At 37.6% G+C, this 15005-nt stretch overlaps 2 protein-coding genes across 6 annotated transcripts in view; one reads left to right on the top strand and one right to left on the bottom strand.

Moving 5' to 3' along the window:
- Nucleotides 1–15005, top strand: part of CDH8 (cadherin 8) — a 258031-nt gene that overhangs the window by 225623 nt on the left and 17403 nt on the right. For all 5 annotated transcript variants that reach the window (XM_087729070.1, XM_087729067.1, XM_087729066.1 and 2 more), the window contains one exon: nucleotides 7561–7678. In XM_087729070.1, coding sequence (XP_087585196.1) covers nucleotides 7561–7678 — 118 coding nt within the window. The remainder of the gene's footprint in view (nucleotides 1–7560; nucleotides 7679–15005) is intronic.
- LOC148042772 (uncharacterized) lies at nucleotides 2283–4485 on the bottom strand. The gene is made up of 2 exons (XM_087729072.1): nucleotides 2680–4485; nucleotides 2283–2630 (listed from the first exon to the last, which is right to left on the bottom strand). Exon 1 carries the CDS (start codon nucleotides 3937–3939, stop codon nucleotides 2968–2970), a length of 972 nt encoding a protein of 323 aa, XP_087585198.1. The 5' UTR covers nucleotides 3940–4485; the 3' UTR covers nucleotides 2283–2630; nucleotides 2680–2967.

The following is a 15005-nucleotide window of genomic DNA, read 5'->3' as shown; positions in this document are numbered from 1 at the left end:
GAAAATAGAAGCTGTGTTGTACATTTATCTACAGGGATGTTTTGTTTTGCTTTGCTTTTTAGGAAACTATCACTCTCAATGTGATACTGGTTAAATCCATTAAGATTTCAGATATGCTCTAGTATTTCCCGGTGTGAGGGAAAATATATTGCAAAGAAAAGGTATTGTCGGTGCAGAAATTAACACAGTGCTGGAATTTGCTTTGAAATTTCTGAAAAGAAGTTGTCCCACCCCACCCCACCCCATGAAAGAGGCTTCGGTACTTGTACTTTCTTTTCAGAATACCTGAAAATGTCTTTTGAATTTCTCATTGAAAACTCAGAACTTAATTATGAATTGGGGAAAGATGCAACGGCAATGGTGTTGTTTTTCTGTTACAGTATATAACTTTTCACCATTATGATACCTGTGTTTGCCCACACTTAGTGAGTCAACATGTCATATGAATGAGGGTGGACGTGCGTCTCAGCTACATTTTGAATCACTTATGGAAATCAAACATGTGAAGGACATTTTTTAGGTTCATCTTGTTCTTTTTCAGAAAAAAATTCTTCAGAAAAACATATTCAGTTTTTTATGTTTTGCAAATGTTTTGCAAAAGAAACAAGAAGATTCTCAAGAATAATGGGTATTCTTGAATTTATTTGTGTACCTTTTTATATGGTTCTCTTTGTACAATAAAACCAAATATCCTTTCATTGGCCAAGTATGGTCTGTGCACTCACTAAGCATTTTGATCAAGGAATTATCCACAGCCAATGTGATTCTGTCATTAGAAGAGACAAAGTATGGGGTTTTGTAAAGGGACACCAGAGATATTTTGCTCATCCCTTCATTAAAGCAAAGCTGTACGGTCATTAAAATTTGAGCCGAGGTGGCACAGTGGTTAGGGTGCAGTACTGCAGGCCACTTCAGCTGACTGTTATCTGCAGTTCAGCGGTTCTAATCTCACCGGCTCAAGGTTGACTCAGCCTTCCATCCTTCCGAGGTGGGTGAAATGAGGACCCCGACTGTAGGGGCGATATGCTGACTCTGTAAACCACTTAGAGAGGGCTGAAAGCCCTATAAAACAGTATATAAGTCTAACTGCTATTGATATTGCTAAAATTTGCTATGATAAGCAGAGTGCTAGGCTGGGATCAGGGAAAGCCAACTTCAAAACAACGTTTGGCCATAGAGAATGCTGGGTGGCAGTCATCCCATTTTCTCACCCTAAACAATCTCACCAGATTGTTGTCAGGATAAAATTAGGTGAGCTTTCCCTTCCCACCAACTTCATCCTTATAGCAAATGGCTGGAACAATTCTCAAGCCATGACAAAGTTTCGTAGCCTAGCCTTTTACAGTTCTTTGAGGCAGTTTGGAGAAGCAAAAAAAAATGATATTGAGAAAATATCTCCCTTTCCATTTGTAATGTTGTAATTTCCAAGGTTAAAAAGTGACAACTAATTATTATACTGCATTCATGGTCAGTTATTAAGCAATCCCTCAGTACTAGGATAAGTGAGGGGGAAGATGCAATAATGAGAACTTGATAGCATAGTGAGAACTGGTCAATGAAACATTGTTTGAGTTTTAAATATTTTATTTCATTTTCATTTTCATTTTCATTTTGTACAATCACTTATATACTGTGCAAAGAAAAAAGGAAAAAAAAAAAAACCCCCCAACATAACACTTCATTCCCCCATACACCCTCTCTTCCCCCTCCAACTTTCCTTTCACCCCTCCAACATTCCCCTCTTCTACTTCCCTTCCCCCTCAGACATCTCCCCCTCCCTCCATTTACCCTCCTTACATTCCCTCTCACTCCCTCTTTACTTCTCCCTTCTCTTTCCCTCTTCTCCCCACTTTGGTGTATCCATACAATTCAATTTGTTTTTTACAATAAAAGTAGAAAAAGAAAAAAAGAAAAGGAAAAAAAAAAAAACGGCAGTACACAAGTGAATTCTTATTGTTCTAAGGATTGAAACTGTAATTCCACCCTCCCCCCTCCCCCCTATAATCCCCCCTCCCTAACCCCCTTACGGCTTCGCAGGTCCCATGCCCGGCATAATTCTTTAACAAGCATTTAAGTATAATAAGGCCAACTAACTTTAAAATTTAAAAAAAGTAAGATAAAAGTAGCCAAAAAGAAAAAGGAAAAATAGTAGAAAATAAGAAATAATAATAAAAAAAACACCCACACTCACACACAAAAAGGAGAAAGAAACAAAAAGGGTCATAAGCCCACTACGTTACCACAGCTTCCCATTATCTATAAATCTTAATCAATGTGACTCATTCCAAATTTCGATTATTTTACTACTTGCAGGGTTTCAAACTATATTAGAGCCAGGTAAGTTGATCAGTTAGAATTCCCCAACTAAAAATCTCCTTGCTTTGTCTATCTATTCAAACCTTTAATTTATCTCCTTTTTTATCCAAGTATCCAAACCTTTCTATAACACCATTAACTCAAATACTTCTTTCATTTTTCATTTCCAACACCTCCCTTTCTATCCTTACCCACCTCCACATATAAATTTTTTACCTTCCACCCTGCCTTTATCCATATCCACATATATATTTTATCCATATTCGTTGCTCCTCCCATATTTACTCCACTTTCCTGAAGATTCTCCGACCAAACTTTCTTAACCTTATATTAATATAGCAACTCAAACAAACATCAGCTTACGTTCTAGCCCCATGTAATCTAATTAAACTTTCGCTGCCCTTCCCTCTCCCACGCACCTCCCAACTCCGTTTGTCCCAAACCACAACTCAAAAAGATCACAATTTCCGCTCTCTTCACCTAAAAGAATAGTTCATGCGCAATTAAAGTTAGAGTTCAAACAAAATTTCTGTACAATATATGTCCCCAATCAGCAACGCTTCTTTCAGTCTCCATGTCTCATCATCGATATGCCACTTTTCCATTTTATCCCAGACGGAAATCATAAAGCTTTAAAAACATCGCTAGTCTTTATTCTTTAGTCTTCTGCCCTTCCGGAAGAGAAAAGCAACACGCTCCACCTTGTAACCACGTGTCTCGCTGTTTGTCTTCTCCTTCTCCCTGTCTCTCCCCAGATCCGGATGAATCAGGAAGTCCCGCCTTCAGGGTCTCGTAGTAAAATTTTCGGGCTTCACAGACAGAGTTAATGCGGTGTTTTTGGTCGCCAAATGTAACTGTAATACCAGCTGGGACTTCCCATCTATATGAAATCTGAGAGTTTCTGAGTTCTTCGGTTAAGAAAGCATACTGTCTCCTTGATCTTAACATTTGAAATGGTATTTCCTTAAAAACAATCAAGTCGTCCCCGTCAATTCTCAACCTCTTTCCGTAGAGCCTCTGTGTTATCTCATTTCTAGATTCCCTTGTAGTAAAGTATATTATTATGTCCCTCGGAAGCTGTCGCTGTTTTGCTACCCAGGAATTCTGGCGGTAAATTCTTTGAATCTGCCAATCAAAGTTAAGTCCCGGACTTCCCACCAAGCGGCTGAAAGCCTCAAAGAATGTCTGTTTCAAATTCTCCTGTTGGTTTTCACGCAGCCCTCTAACACGTATAGCAAAGGCAGACTTGTTATAATTTAATTTGACAATTTCTTTTTGTGCAGATTCAATTTCCTGTTCTAACGTTTGAATTTTTGATATCAGATTAAGGTTACTTTCTTCCAAAAGTTCCAATTTGTCCTCCGTTTCAGCAATATAATCTGTCATGACTGTCATTACCCCGATTATATCCTGCTTTGCCTGAGCAATTTTAGCATCAAATTCATCAGATAAATCCGAAATCAGTTGATTAATCTCCTGTCTGAAATCATTAAGCGTTTTAAGAAGGAATTCTTGTGTTAGCAAATCTCCCGTGGAGGGTGTAGGAAACAAGGGTAGCGGCTTCATGGCATTTTTGGGAGATATATTATTAAGGAGGCGCTTCTGTCTAAGTTTGGGAGCCATTCCAGAATAAAAATAAGAGAATCCAGCGAGCCAAAAATCAAAGTCTGTGCTCCCCTCAGATAATCTTTTAGCAATTAGTACGGAGAAGCCTTCAGGAGGGTAGGGTCAGCTAGCTGCGTCAGATCAAACACAAAAGCTACGAGATCGCCATCTTGTGACGCAGTTAAAAAAAGAAGAGAGGGAGCCTTTTGCGAGATTGAAGCTGGTATTTTAAATAGTAATAGAGAAAGTTCCTCGGGAATGTTCCCCGCCCGAATTGGCTTTTAAATAGCTTAGTTTTGTCCTGGGGGGGAGGCAATCTGCCTAGGCTGCAAAAAAAAAGCAGCGCGGAAAACTGGCCGGAGTAAAGGCTCAGCTAATGTTGAACCTCTTCTCCATTCACAGCAAAAAAAAAAAAAGCTATGAATTACAAAGAGATCCTAACGACTGACCTTCTCCCTGCCCCTTTCTGCCAGAAAGGAGAGATATCTATAGATCTTATAAGATATACGAACCAGAGTCCTGGCAGGAGCTTTACTTAGCTCCCGACGGCGGCAGCCCCTCCCCTCGAAGCCCAATGAAACATTGTTTGAAAGTCGTAAGTTCAAAATACAAACAGCTGCTGTCGTTTCCTTATTTTGCACAGGGCAATGCTTTGTACAAAGGCACAAGTGGTGTGACAGGTGCTTTGGGAACCTACATTCTTCATTTTTTGATTTAGTTATGTGGAAAAGCAAAGTGATATATTCTTAAATGCTGAGAATTTGAGGGTGTTTCTAGAGAATAAAATGAATTAATGAAAACAACAGCGAAAGTGAGTAACTTAGGGCATGTGTTCAGTAGAAGTGTGTATGGGAGCTAAATGGCAAATTTTGAGGGGGAAAACATTCATTCTGTTACTTTAATTTGAGACAGATTAAGACACCAGTCCTCTGGTCCAAGGATGTATCTCAGGGATGTAGAATAAAACAAAAATCTCTCCCAAAGGAGAAAATAAGAGTTCTACCTCATGGCTTTAGGGCAGTGGTGGGATTCAAATAATTTAACAACTAATTATCTGCCCTAATGACCAGCTGAGTAGGCGTGGCTCGATGGACATGTGACTGGGTGGTCGGGGCGAACTCAATGTCACTCACGTCGATGGGCGTTTCACCTTAGCTGATACAATGTAATAAGGGTTAACCGGAGAGGCAGTGTCTATAAGCAGGGCAATAAAGATTAGGCTAGAAACAACACCAGAAAGTTTCCTCCCTGCCTTCCTTACAGGATTAGCCAAGTAAAATGGGGAAAAAAATTTCTTCCAACAACCAATTCTCTGAACTGCTTAGAAAGTTAACAACCAGTTCTCCTGAATAGGTGCAAACTGGCTGAATCCTACCACTGCTTTAGGGCTTCAATATAAACCCCCCCCAATGCAATCACAACTTCATCCTCCTTATCCCCACAGAAATATTGTTATCTATCATCAGAATGTGTGGGAAGTAGAAAACAAGGCAGATTGAATGTGTGGATCTTCTCAATCATCCAGTTGAGTCTCCAGGAGGGTGAAAATGGCCTCCCCCAGGCTCCTGATACCCTCCAGAGGCTGGAAATGAGCCTGTTTCCAGAATTCCCGGAGACCTGTTTTTTGCTCTCCCAGAGTCCCTGCACGGGCTCTACACTTACCTGGCATGATGAACGAGCTGTGTGGAGACTCCTGGGTGTGTTGGGGTGGGCGGGGCCAGCCGGTCCTTGCAACAACCAGTTTGGTGAACCACATGCAAAATAACATCCGGTTTGCCTGAACCAGTGTGAACCGGCTGAATCTCACCCCTGGATGAGAAGTGAAAAGTGTTCTCCATCCTTCTTAAGGAAAAAGCAACCCAGTTACCTGTTGAAAAAAAGCACCTTTGTGACAAGGCAGGTTGAGGAGTGCCACAGGCAGATCATGAGAAGCTTTCGGAGTGGTGAATTGTGAGTCTGTGCAGACTCCCAATAAGCTCATCATGACACAAATTTTAAACCAGTGTTGGTATAGACCTAAGTGAATTTCTTCTTGTCCTTCACAACATTAGAGATCACTAAAATGGGGAAATAAGATCTCCTTGAAGTTGGGGAAAACCTATTCAGTTTCATGTTGTAGACAACCTGGAGGGAAACCAATTTTCTTCCACTTTCACAAGTTATATCTGAGATAGAAAAATTCCAGGATGTTCCTGATATATTTCTGTTTTGTATTCCACTAGAGTTATCAAAAATATTTTCTATTTGTTTAATTCTCTGTCATTATTGCATCTGCATCCATGAGCCAAATTAGCATTACAATATAATATTGTTACTGATTCCCAAACTTTTTCTTCAAAAAGATTGCTAGACTGAGATCTGAGGGCCCATAGATAAGTCAGATATTGGGCATGTAGTATCTAGGGTGAACCTCATAGATGTGATATCTTATGCCCCACAATTAAACAGCTTCTGTATGTTTTTACATGGCCCAAATAACATGAAATCAACCAATGTTTGGTTTTCTCACCTAAACTATTAACAGGCTTTGGATAAGAATGACAAAAGCTTGCAATTTAGTAATCTTGTGAGATTTTGACAGCTACAATTCCTAAGAAACCAGAATAAAGCCAATATAAAATGCAGTTAAAAATCTAACGACAGCTAAAATAAGTGTTAAACAATGAAATTATTGAATACAGTTTTCATTTTTCTATATCTGGAATAAGTCCATATCAAGTGATGTTATGCTTAACAAACAAAATTCCACTTACTGCTGCATCCAAGTCACGTTGAGCTATTTTTGTTTGTTTTGTTTTATTTTCCCTTTCTGTATGTGACTGCATATTATTGCAAAGTGTGCATGACAAATTTACCATAACTATACTGGAAAACGCACAGCCTTCTTTGTTCTTTATGTTTTTGCTGATCCACACATAAGTGTTATAAGCAATGGGATTAAAGTGTTGGCAGGGTGAAACAGTCTGTGGTATTTTTGTAGACACACAAAATCTGCAGGTTAAATATTCACAGTGGTGTAATTGATGGGAAATGTATATTCCTCATTTTTCTGTGCTAATTTAGCATGGACAAAAATTGATAAATGCTTAGTCTCTGAGCAGGAAGAGAGCATTAGAGAATTTAACTAAATATATTCTAATATGCAATGTAATATACTGTAGCTCAAATTCCACATCCTAAGTATAGTCTTAAAAACACTTTAAAAAGTTCTATTTGTATCAAAAGGAATTACTTTGAAGTCAAACAGTAAAACTGAGAACCATTTAAGTCCATAGGATAATTAAGCATTTGCATGTATCTCACCACTGAAATCAAGACCAATTAGTATCACTATTTTGTGTCTCCATCATTCTCCAAAGTTTGAAAATATAACACCTTAGAGTAAATTTTTTTTATCCCAGAAAGAATTATTGTGACTCTCCCATATTAACATTTAACACATTTTCTTAGGGGAAAAAAAATCCCCTGATCCCTAGGACAATGTTACATCCCTTGAATGTTAATAAGAGAAAGTTCTGACATTAGAGGAGATAAATTGTCTTGTATTCCTCTTACTGCAAACAATTTTGTCAGTTTCTAGCCAATATTATGCTGAACATATCAGATTTACGTGTAAATGTGTTTGTTTTTCTGTTTTAGGTCATTCATACCATGAGAGTAATTGATAAGGATGATCCCAAAAATGGACACTATTTTGTTTATAACCTTCCATCTGAAATGGTCAACAACCCTAATTTTACAATTAAGGAAAATGAAGGTAAATATATTTCTTTATTTATACCCCATCTTTAATAATAATATTAACAGTAATGTGGGGGAAAATTGGAGGTTGTACCTTTTACTATGTTCATTGCTTCGTTTTGCTAATGTTTTTAATGTCTTTCTCTGTTTTATCATGAGCATTTGCCTTTAATTTTTATGACATGGTCAATGTTTGTTTTCAAAGTATCTTGATGAGATGATGATAGATGGATGGATGGATGGATGGATGGATGGATAGATAGATAGATAGATAGATAGATAGATAGATAGATAGATAGATAGATAGATAGATAGATAGATAGATAGATAGATAGATGATAGACATACAGACAAATGTATACATCAGTGGTAGGTTCCTGATGGATGGATGGATGGATGGATGGATGGATGGATGGATGGATGGATGGATGGATATGTTTGTATATAAGAGAGAGAGAGAGAGAGAGACGGACGGAGGGAGGGAGGGATGGAGGGAGAGGTAGAGAGAGAATTAAAGTTAGACATAGGGAAATATAGAGCTATAAAGATATATATGATACATTGGAAAACAACAAATTATAGACACACTGATTATTTCACAGCAAAATATTTCAGGAGATTTTTATATTTTAGTATATTTGTTGCTCTTTTTGATATAACAGTGATTATTTGTATACATTATGGCATATTTCTTCACGGACAAGGTAATATTGACTTCACATTTAACAAGGAGTGAAATTATTTCCAGTTGTACATTTTGCTGCTGTCCTACAATACACTCCTTCGGAATTCTGTCTTAACGATAATAAACATCAATTTCAGAATAGGAACAGTTTCCTGTAGTTTCGGTTTTGATTTATTTGCCTCTTCCAACCTTCAATAGATACTACATATGTTTAAAGAAATGAAACTGGAGCTAAGATAAAGTTTCTGGATAGATTCTTTTTTCTTAGATTCGTTTTTCTGGAACTATTTGAAAATAGTTTGCAAAGAAAATTAAAATGGAAATGGCCAGGCAAAATTGCAGACCAAACTGAAAAGCCTTTCTGAAACCACAATTTATTCAAGATTTGAAAAGCCTTTAAATGTCCCCTACTAATAAAGGAGAATATTTGTAGCTCAGGGTTGACATGAGGGATCCTTGGTGTTTACTGAGCTTGCTTGTTTTTTTGCAGACATTTCATTACGCAAACTAGGTAACATCATCAGTGCTATTAAGAAGTGCTGTTTGCTGTCAGTTTATATTCTAGTGCACGGGTGTCAAACTCCGTTTCATTGAGAGCCACATCAGCGCTGTAGTGGACTTTGGGGGGGAGGGAAAAGAGCTGTGCTTCACTGGGTGGGCGTGGCCAATTGGGTGGTGTCCAGTTTGATATCATTCCCTAAATTGATGGCATGTTTCATCTTCTCATTGGGAGACCAGGCTGAAGCCACGCTGGCCTGATCTTTCCTCTTCCCATTGGGTAGACCAGGATGAATCCACTGGACATTGAGGGCCAGATCTGGCCCGTGGGCCTTGAGTTTGACACCCCTGTTCTAGTGGCTTGCCTGTATAGTGGCTTGCTTGTCCCCTAATGATATATTTATTCTCAAACTCGACCTCTGTTAATAGCAACATCAGGCTTGGGGTAGGGAAGAGAACTGTAGTTATGTGTTCAAAAAGTTTAACTACTATTCACAATCAATGGTTTTCTCAGCGCTCACTAATGGCCATGTCAAAGGAGGAGATTGAGACAGACTTTAAGGTTATATCAATAGTTTTGTTGATTATGAATGACAGTATGATAGAACCATGTAGTAATGTAGTTTAACCATCATTTGAGGTCTTCAGAGTACATTCAGATTCTTGGGAATACTTGAGAACACATGTTTTGTCGATAATTTTGGATATTATGCTTTATTGTTGTTATTACTTGCAAAGTCATGTCCAACCCATCGCAACCCCATGGACAACATTCCTCCAGGCCTTCCTGTCCTCTACCAGTCTCTGGAGTCCATTTAAGTTTATGCCCACTGCTTCGGTAACTCCATCCATACACCTCATTCTCTGTTGTCCCCTTCTTTTGCTCTCAATCTTTCCCAGCATTCGGCTCTTCTCCAGTGAGTCCTTCCTACTATGCTTTAGTAACACATTATTGCAGTTCCATAAAGGATCTACTCAGGAAACAACCCACAATGAAAAATTAAAGAATTTAGTATATTGATGCAGGAGGAAACAAGAGTGGTGGAAGAAATAACAGAATTTTTCATTGATGCTGAATCAATGCTACCTATAAAACCAAAGACCTTGTTTTCAACAAATGGGTTTACACCTAGTAATTGTATGTTAGAGAGGGCATAGATTTCATTTAAACTTTAGAAGAAATGTAGGATAAGGCCACCTCAGTAACCGAACCAATTATCTGGAGAGATCAAAGATCTTGGCAAAAAAAGGATAGGACAGTCATGTGTATTTCATGCTCTACTACGGGCTTTTTTTCATCAAACATGGATCGGACCCTCTCCTTTCTTTAATTATTCGAAGTGCCATTAAAAATGGCAATAATGTAACTCATAACTGTGTGAAAGCAACAAAGCCTTCCATTTTTAAATCTTAGGCATGCTAAATAATCCTTAACTCTCCCCTCCAATCAGTTTTCTTTTCTGAAACTTCCTGCCCCTCTAAATTCAGTTACCAAATGCAGCATAGGAACACTTTATCTTTAAATAGATATGATGCTATTTTTGTATGACTTGATGACATTGCATTAAGTAAATAACCTTTATTCTGGGGAAGCAATGCCAAGGCTTGTTTGCAATTTTTTTGAAAGTAATCATTATCTCCCATTTAATAGATTTTGAAATACATACATTCAAACTTACTCATTAAATCATTAAATTGCTGGTAGCTGAATTATTATAGAATCTTTTCACTTCAGGTAAATAATAAATTATTGGAGAGTAGAGGCAACAGCAGGGACACAATGGCTCAGTGGCTAAGACACTGAGCTTATCAATCAGAAAGGTCAGCAGTTCAGTGGTTTGAATCCCCAGAGCTGCCTAGCGGAGTGAGCTCCCAGCTTCTGCCAACCTAGAAGTTCAAAAGCATGCAAAAATGCAAGTAGAAAAATAGGGACCACCTTTGGTGGGAAGGTAACAGGGTTCTGTGTGCCTTCGGCATTGAGTCATGCCAGCCACATGACCACAGCTGCTAACATTTCTTTTCCTGCTTGTAATATCTGAAAAAGATTATTGATGATGAAGGCTGATTTTTCTGTTCTGCTCAAAGAAACCCTGAATAGTATACAAAAAGGAACAGTTTAATATAAAAAAGCCTCCTGCAAAAAATAAATCAGTAATAAAGCAATCACCCATAAAGCAAAAACAAGTCAGAACAAAATTCTGAAAGTGCCAAACTTAAGTTCTTTGGAAAAGGCAGTCTAAAAAGTAACGTGCGTTGCTTTAAAACATCTGGGTAAAGAAGGACGTCAGTCAGGGAAACGGGCAGAATCAAAATGACAAAAGCAATATTGTACTGTTGCAGCACAAGATCCAACCCTTTATCCATGATTAAGTGACCCATGTACTAAAAAAACACTTGTTGTTAGTTGCATGTCCAATCCATCACAATTCCATGGACACCGTTCCTCCAGGCTTCCTATCCTCTTCCATCCTTTGGAGTCCATTTAAGCTCACGCCAACTGCTTCACTGACTCCATCCAGCCACTTCATTCTCTGTCGTCCCGTTCTTCTTTTGCCCCCAATCATTCCCAGCATCTTTCCCATGCTTTCCAGGGTTTTATGTTCCGTTTTCTCAACATTCATTTTTTGTTGCTACAAAAACATTTGGGTATATTTGGGTTTTGCCTTGGAAACATCTCAAACCTCACTCTGAATGTACTTTAGCAATAGTGGTGTAAACTGCATAAATTCATCTTAAACTTCAATGGGAAGAAAATATTAACTTCATCATCAACCACATTGATATTCCATGACATAATTTCCTAAATTTAGTCATCAATGAATTTTTAAAAAAAAAAAAAAATTACACAGAAGAATAAATATTAGGGGGTGGGGGAATTGTGGCAAAGATTCAGGAATGGTGCTTGCAAAAACATAGGTAAATTTTTACTCACAGAAAAAGATACACATAATATCAGTGGTGGGATTCAAAAAATATTACTACTGGTTCTATGGGCATGGCTTGGTAGACATGGCGTGGCTTGGTGGGCCTGGCAGGGGAAGGATATTGTAAAATCTCCATTCCCTCCCCACTCCAGGGCAAGGTTACTGAAAAATCCCCATTCCCTCCTGATCAGTTCGGACTCGGGAGGCAGAGAATAGATAGGGACAGGGCCAATCAGAGGTTGTATTTACCGGTTCTCCAAACTACTCAAAATTTCCGTTACCAGAACTGGTCCTCCAGAATTGGCCAGAACCTACTGAATACTAGTTCAGCAGGTTCTGACTATGCATAATATGCAATTGCTTTCCTTTTTTTTTTTAAAAAAAAAGGAATTTACTAACTGATGTATTAGAAAATGAACCTTTGCTTGGAAAAGGGGTGCGCTGCATGACAAAGAGAGATAGAGAAGGAAAAGAAACTATTAAATGTGCCAGTTTTATATCATTCATATCTGTGTGCCAATCATTTGTTCTTCCTCTGGAGTATTGCTGTATTTAATATTCTCCAACTGTGGATTGCTGGTGAGAATATGAATTATTTTCTCTTTAACCTGTCCAGCTATACTTCTTCTTTTTTATTATTAACCATTGGGGTCCAGTAGATGATAAATCAATGGATATTATTGCAGATAAGCCTTCATTTGAAGTCATGGAAAGCTGGCAAACATTCTTTTGATACAGCTATTATACAACCTGGGAGGACGAACATGTGATCTAAAGGCATTTAAATTGGTCACCTGCCTTGTCACCTTTGAGCCGTTAAAAATCCCCCTCCACAGTGAAGTTCTTTGGTGAATGATTTAATCCCTTTCTTGTGGCTTTTGTGATGAGATGGATGCTTGCAGCCCTGAAGACAGAATTGCCAAGGAAGCTGGCTATTATGTGGGGTGGACTTTAACGGATCTTATTCAATAGCTGAATGGCAAATTAAATCAATGTAAATGTCTCAAGAATACTAAATTCAAGCTTTACTAAGGAAGCTTTACTTGGAAATAATCTTCTCTTTCAAGCACACTTTTCTGGCATTGAACTCAGAAATAACTTTTCTCCAGGGAAGGAAAAATTCATTTCTATGGTTCTAGATATTTTCCTTATGTTTTCCATAATTATTAAGTATAGCTCTCACCTTACAGCATGAACAAGTACAAGTAAATGAGAAGATCCGATTGACTCATATCCAATTACTCTTATGCCTTCAAGTTGAATCCAGTTCCTAGTGATTCTATGGATTGAGGCTTAACTGGCCTTTAATTTTAACCCATGGTTTTTCTAAGGACATTCCAGTAATCTCTTTAATACTATTTATCCATTTTATTCATTGTTTTCTCCTTCTATTTGCCTCAATTCACAAAGCTTAATTATTTCTAGCCCATTTTCTGTTTACATTGTATCCACAAAACGTATCAGTTTTGGGTTCCTCTTAATATAGAAGTAATTTTAATATAGTCTCCAATACCATAATATGAATGCTTCTCTCTTTCTGTCACTTCATGTAAAGATCCAGGATATCAGTTGGCCAAGTGCCTCTAGAAAGCTCACAGAATCAAATAAATGTTTTATTTGATATATCCTCAGAAACACCAGGTATTCATTACCCTGTTATGTAATTTTATAAAAATGACAAGTCTAATGGTCATTTCCTGTAATTAATCACATTTTAATTTAAATGGTTGTTATATATCGAACTATTTGAAAGGCTTTCAATTTTATTTTGTTTGATAATTTTATCTGAATTATTGATCAGAGTTCAGGAGATTTGAAGATTCAATTGAATGAACTTTTAATCAAATCGCCAAAGCAAAATTTTGCAAAGCTTTAGTATCTCCTAATGAGTTACAAGGGATGTGATGGCTCAAGCTTGTTGATCAGAAAGGTTGGCAAGGCAGCGGTTCGAATTCCTAGCGCCGCATAATGGCGTGAGCTCCCATTACTTGTCCCAGCTTCTGCCAACCTAGCAGTTCAAAAGCAGGTAAAAATGCAACTAGAAAAGTAGGAACCACCTTTGGTGGGAAGGTAACAGCATTCTGTGCTCCTTTGGCATTTAGTCATGCCAGCCACATGACCACGGAGACATCTTCGGATAGCCCTGGCTCTTCAACTTTGAAACGGAGATGAGCACTGCCCCCTAGAATCAGGAATGACTAGCACATATGTTTGAGGGGAACCTTTATCTTTTACCTTTAATGAGTTAAAAGAAATCAAAGCAGCTGTCATTTGTTTTTATTGGGCGGGGGGGGGTTGGATCACAAAGGAAAAACAATTGAGCAATATTTACCATGGACTATTTCTGGTGATGTGTCAAATTTAAATGGATGATCCTTTTCAGTCTTGGTCTAGGAAAACGTACTTCATACTTCCATTTGATACAGGGGACTCTGTCAATTGTTATTATCTCTTGGATCCTCCAATCTGAAGATTTCAGTGTTTCCTTGAATTCCTTAGAAAAATATAAATAAAAGGAAAGAGAATACTTTGGTTCTGATGTAAGAAAAGGACAGAGGATGGCCTAGGCAACTTTCTCCCTTTCATGTATTTTATTAAAGATGGCCATCTTTTGTCATTGGCTAGGCAGATAAAAGTTAACATGCTTCAAAATCTAAAACTGTGTCAAGTTCCATTAAAATAGAGTTTATAGGAGCATATGACCCTTTGATTTTTATGATCATTAGATGGAAAACCAGGGCAAATGCTGACTGCTTTCCATGAAGTTAATGATTTGTTTTCTACTACAATAAAAATTATGACTTCAGAATCATTTGGACAGGTGCATGGTTAAGGCTTTGGAAGACCATGATTATCCTGAGAGTGCCTAGTTGTATACCTGCTGTGCTCAGAACATGAAGGTATCTTCCAAGCCAGAATAAATATATCTATATATCTATATCTATATCTATATCTATATCTATATCTATATCATCTATATCTATATCTATATCTATATCTATATCTATATCTATATCTATATCTATATCTATATCTATATCTCTATCTCTATCTCTATCTCTATCTCTATCTCTATCTCTATCTCTATATCTATATCTATATCTATATCTATATCTACATCTATCTATCTATCTATCTATCTATCTATCTATCTATCTATCTATCTATCTATCTATCTATCTATCTATCTGCCAGAAAATAAATATAAATAAATATATATACTACACACACACACA

This window comes from Thamnophis sirtalis, unplaced genomic scaffold (genome assembly GCF_051295495.1).
Source record: "Thamnophis sirtalis isolate CommonGarterSnake01/CBP01778 unplaced genomic scaffold, rThaSir2_p1.2 scaffold_14, whole genome shotgun sequence".
In the NCBI taxonomy this organism is placed as follows: Eukaryota; Metazoa; Chordata; class Lepidosauria; order Squamata; family Natricidae; genus Thamnophis; species Thamnophis sirtalis.
The sequence above is the reverse complement of the archived record's forward strand: the minus strand, read 5'-3'. Positions and strand labels throughout refer to the sequence as shown.

Coding starts and splice junctions, on each gene's coding strand:
- LOC148042772 (XM_087729072.1), bottom strand. CDS start 3,939: ATGGCTCCCAAACTTAGACAGAAGCGCCTCCTTAATAATATATCTCCC.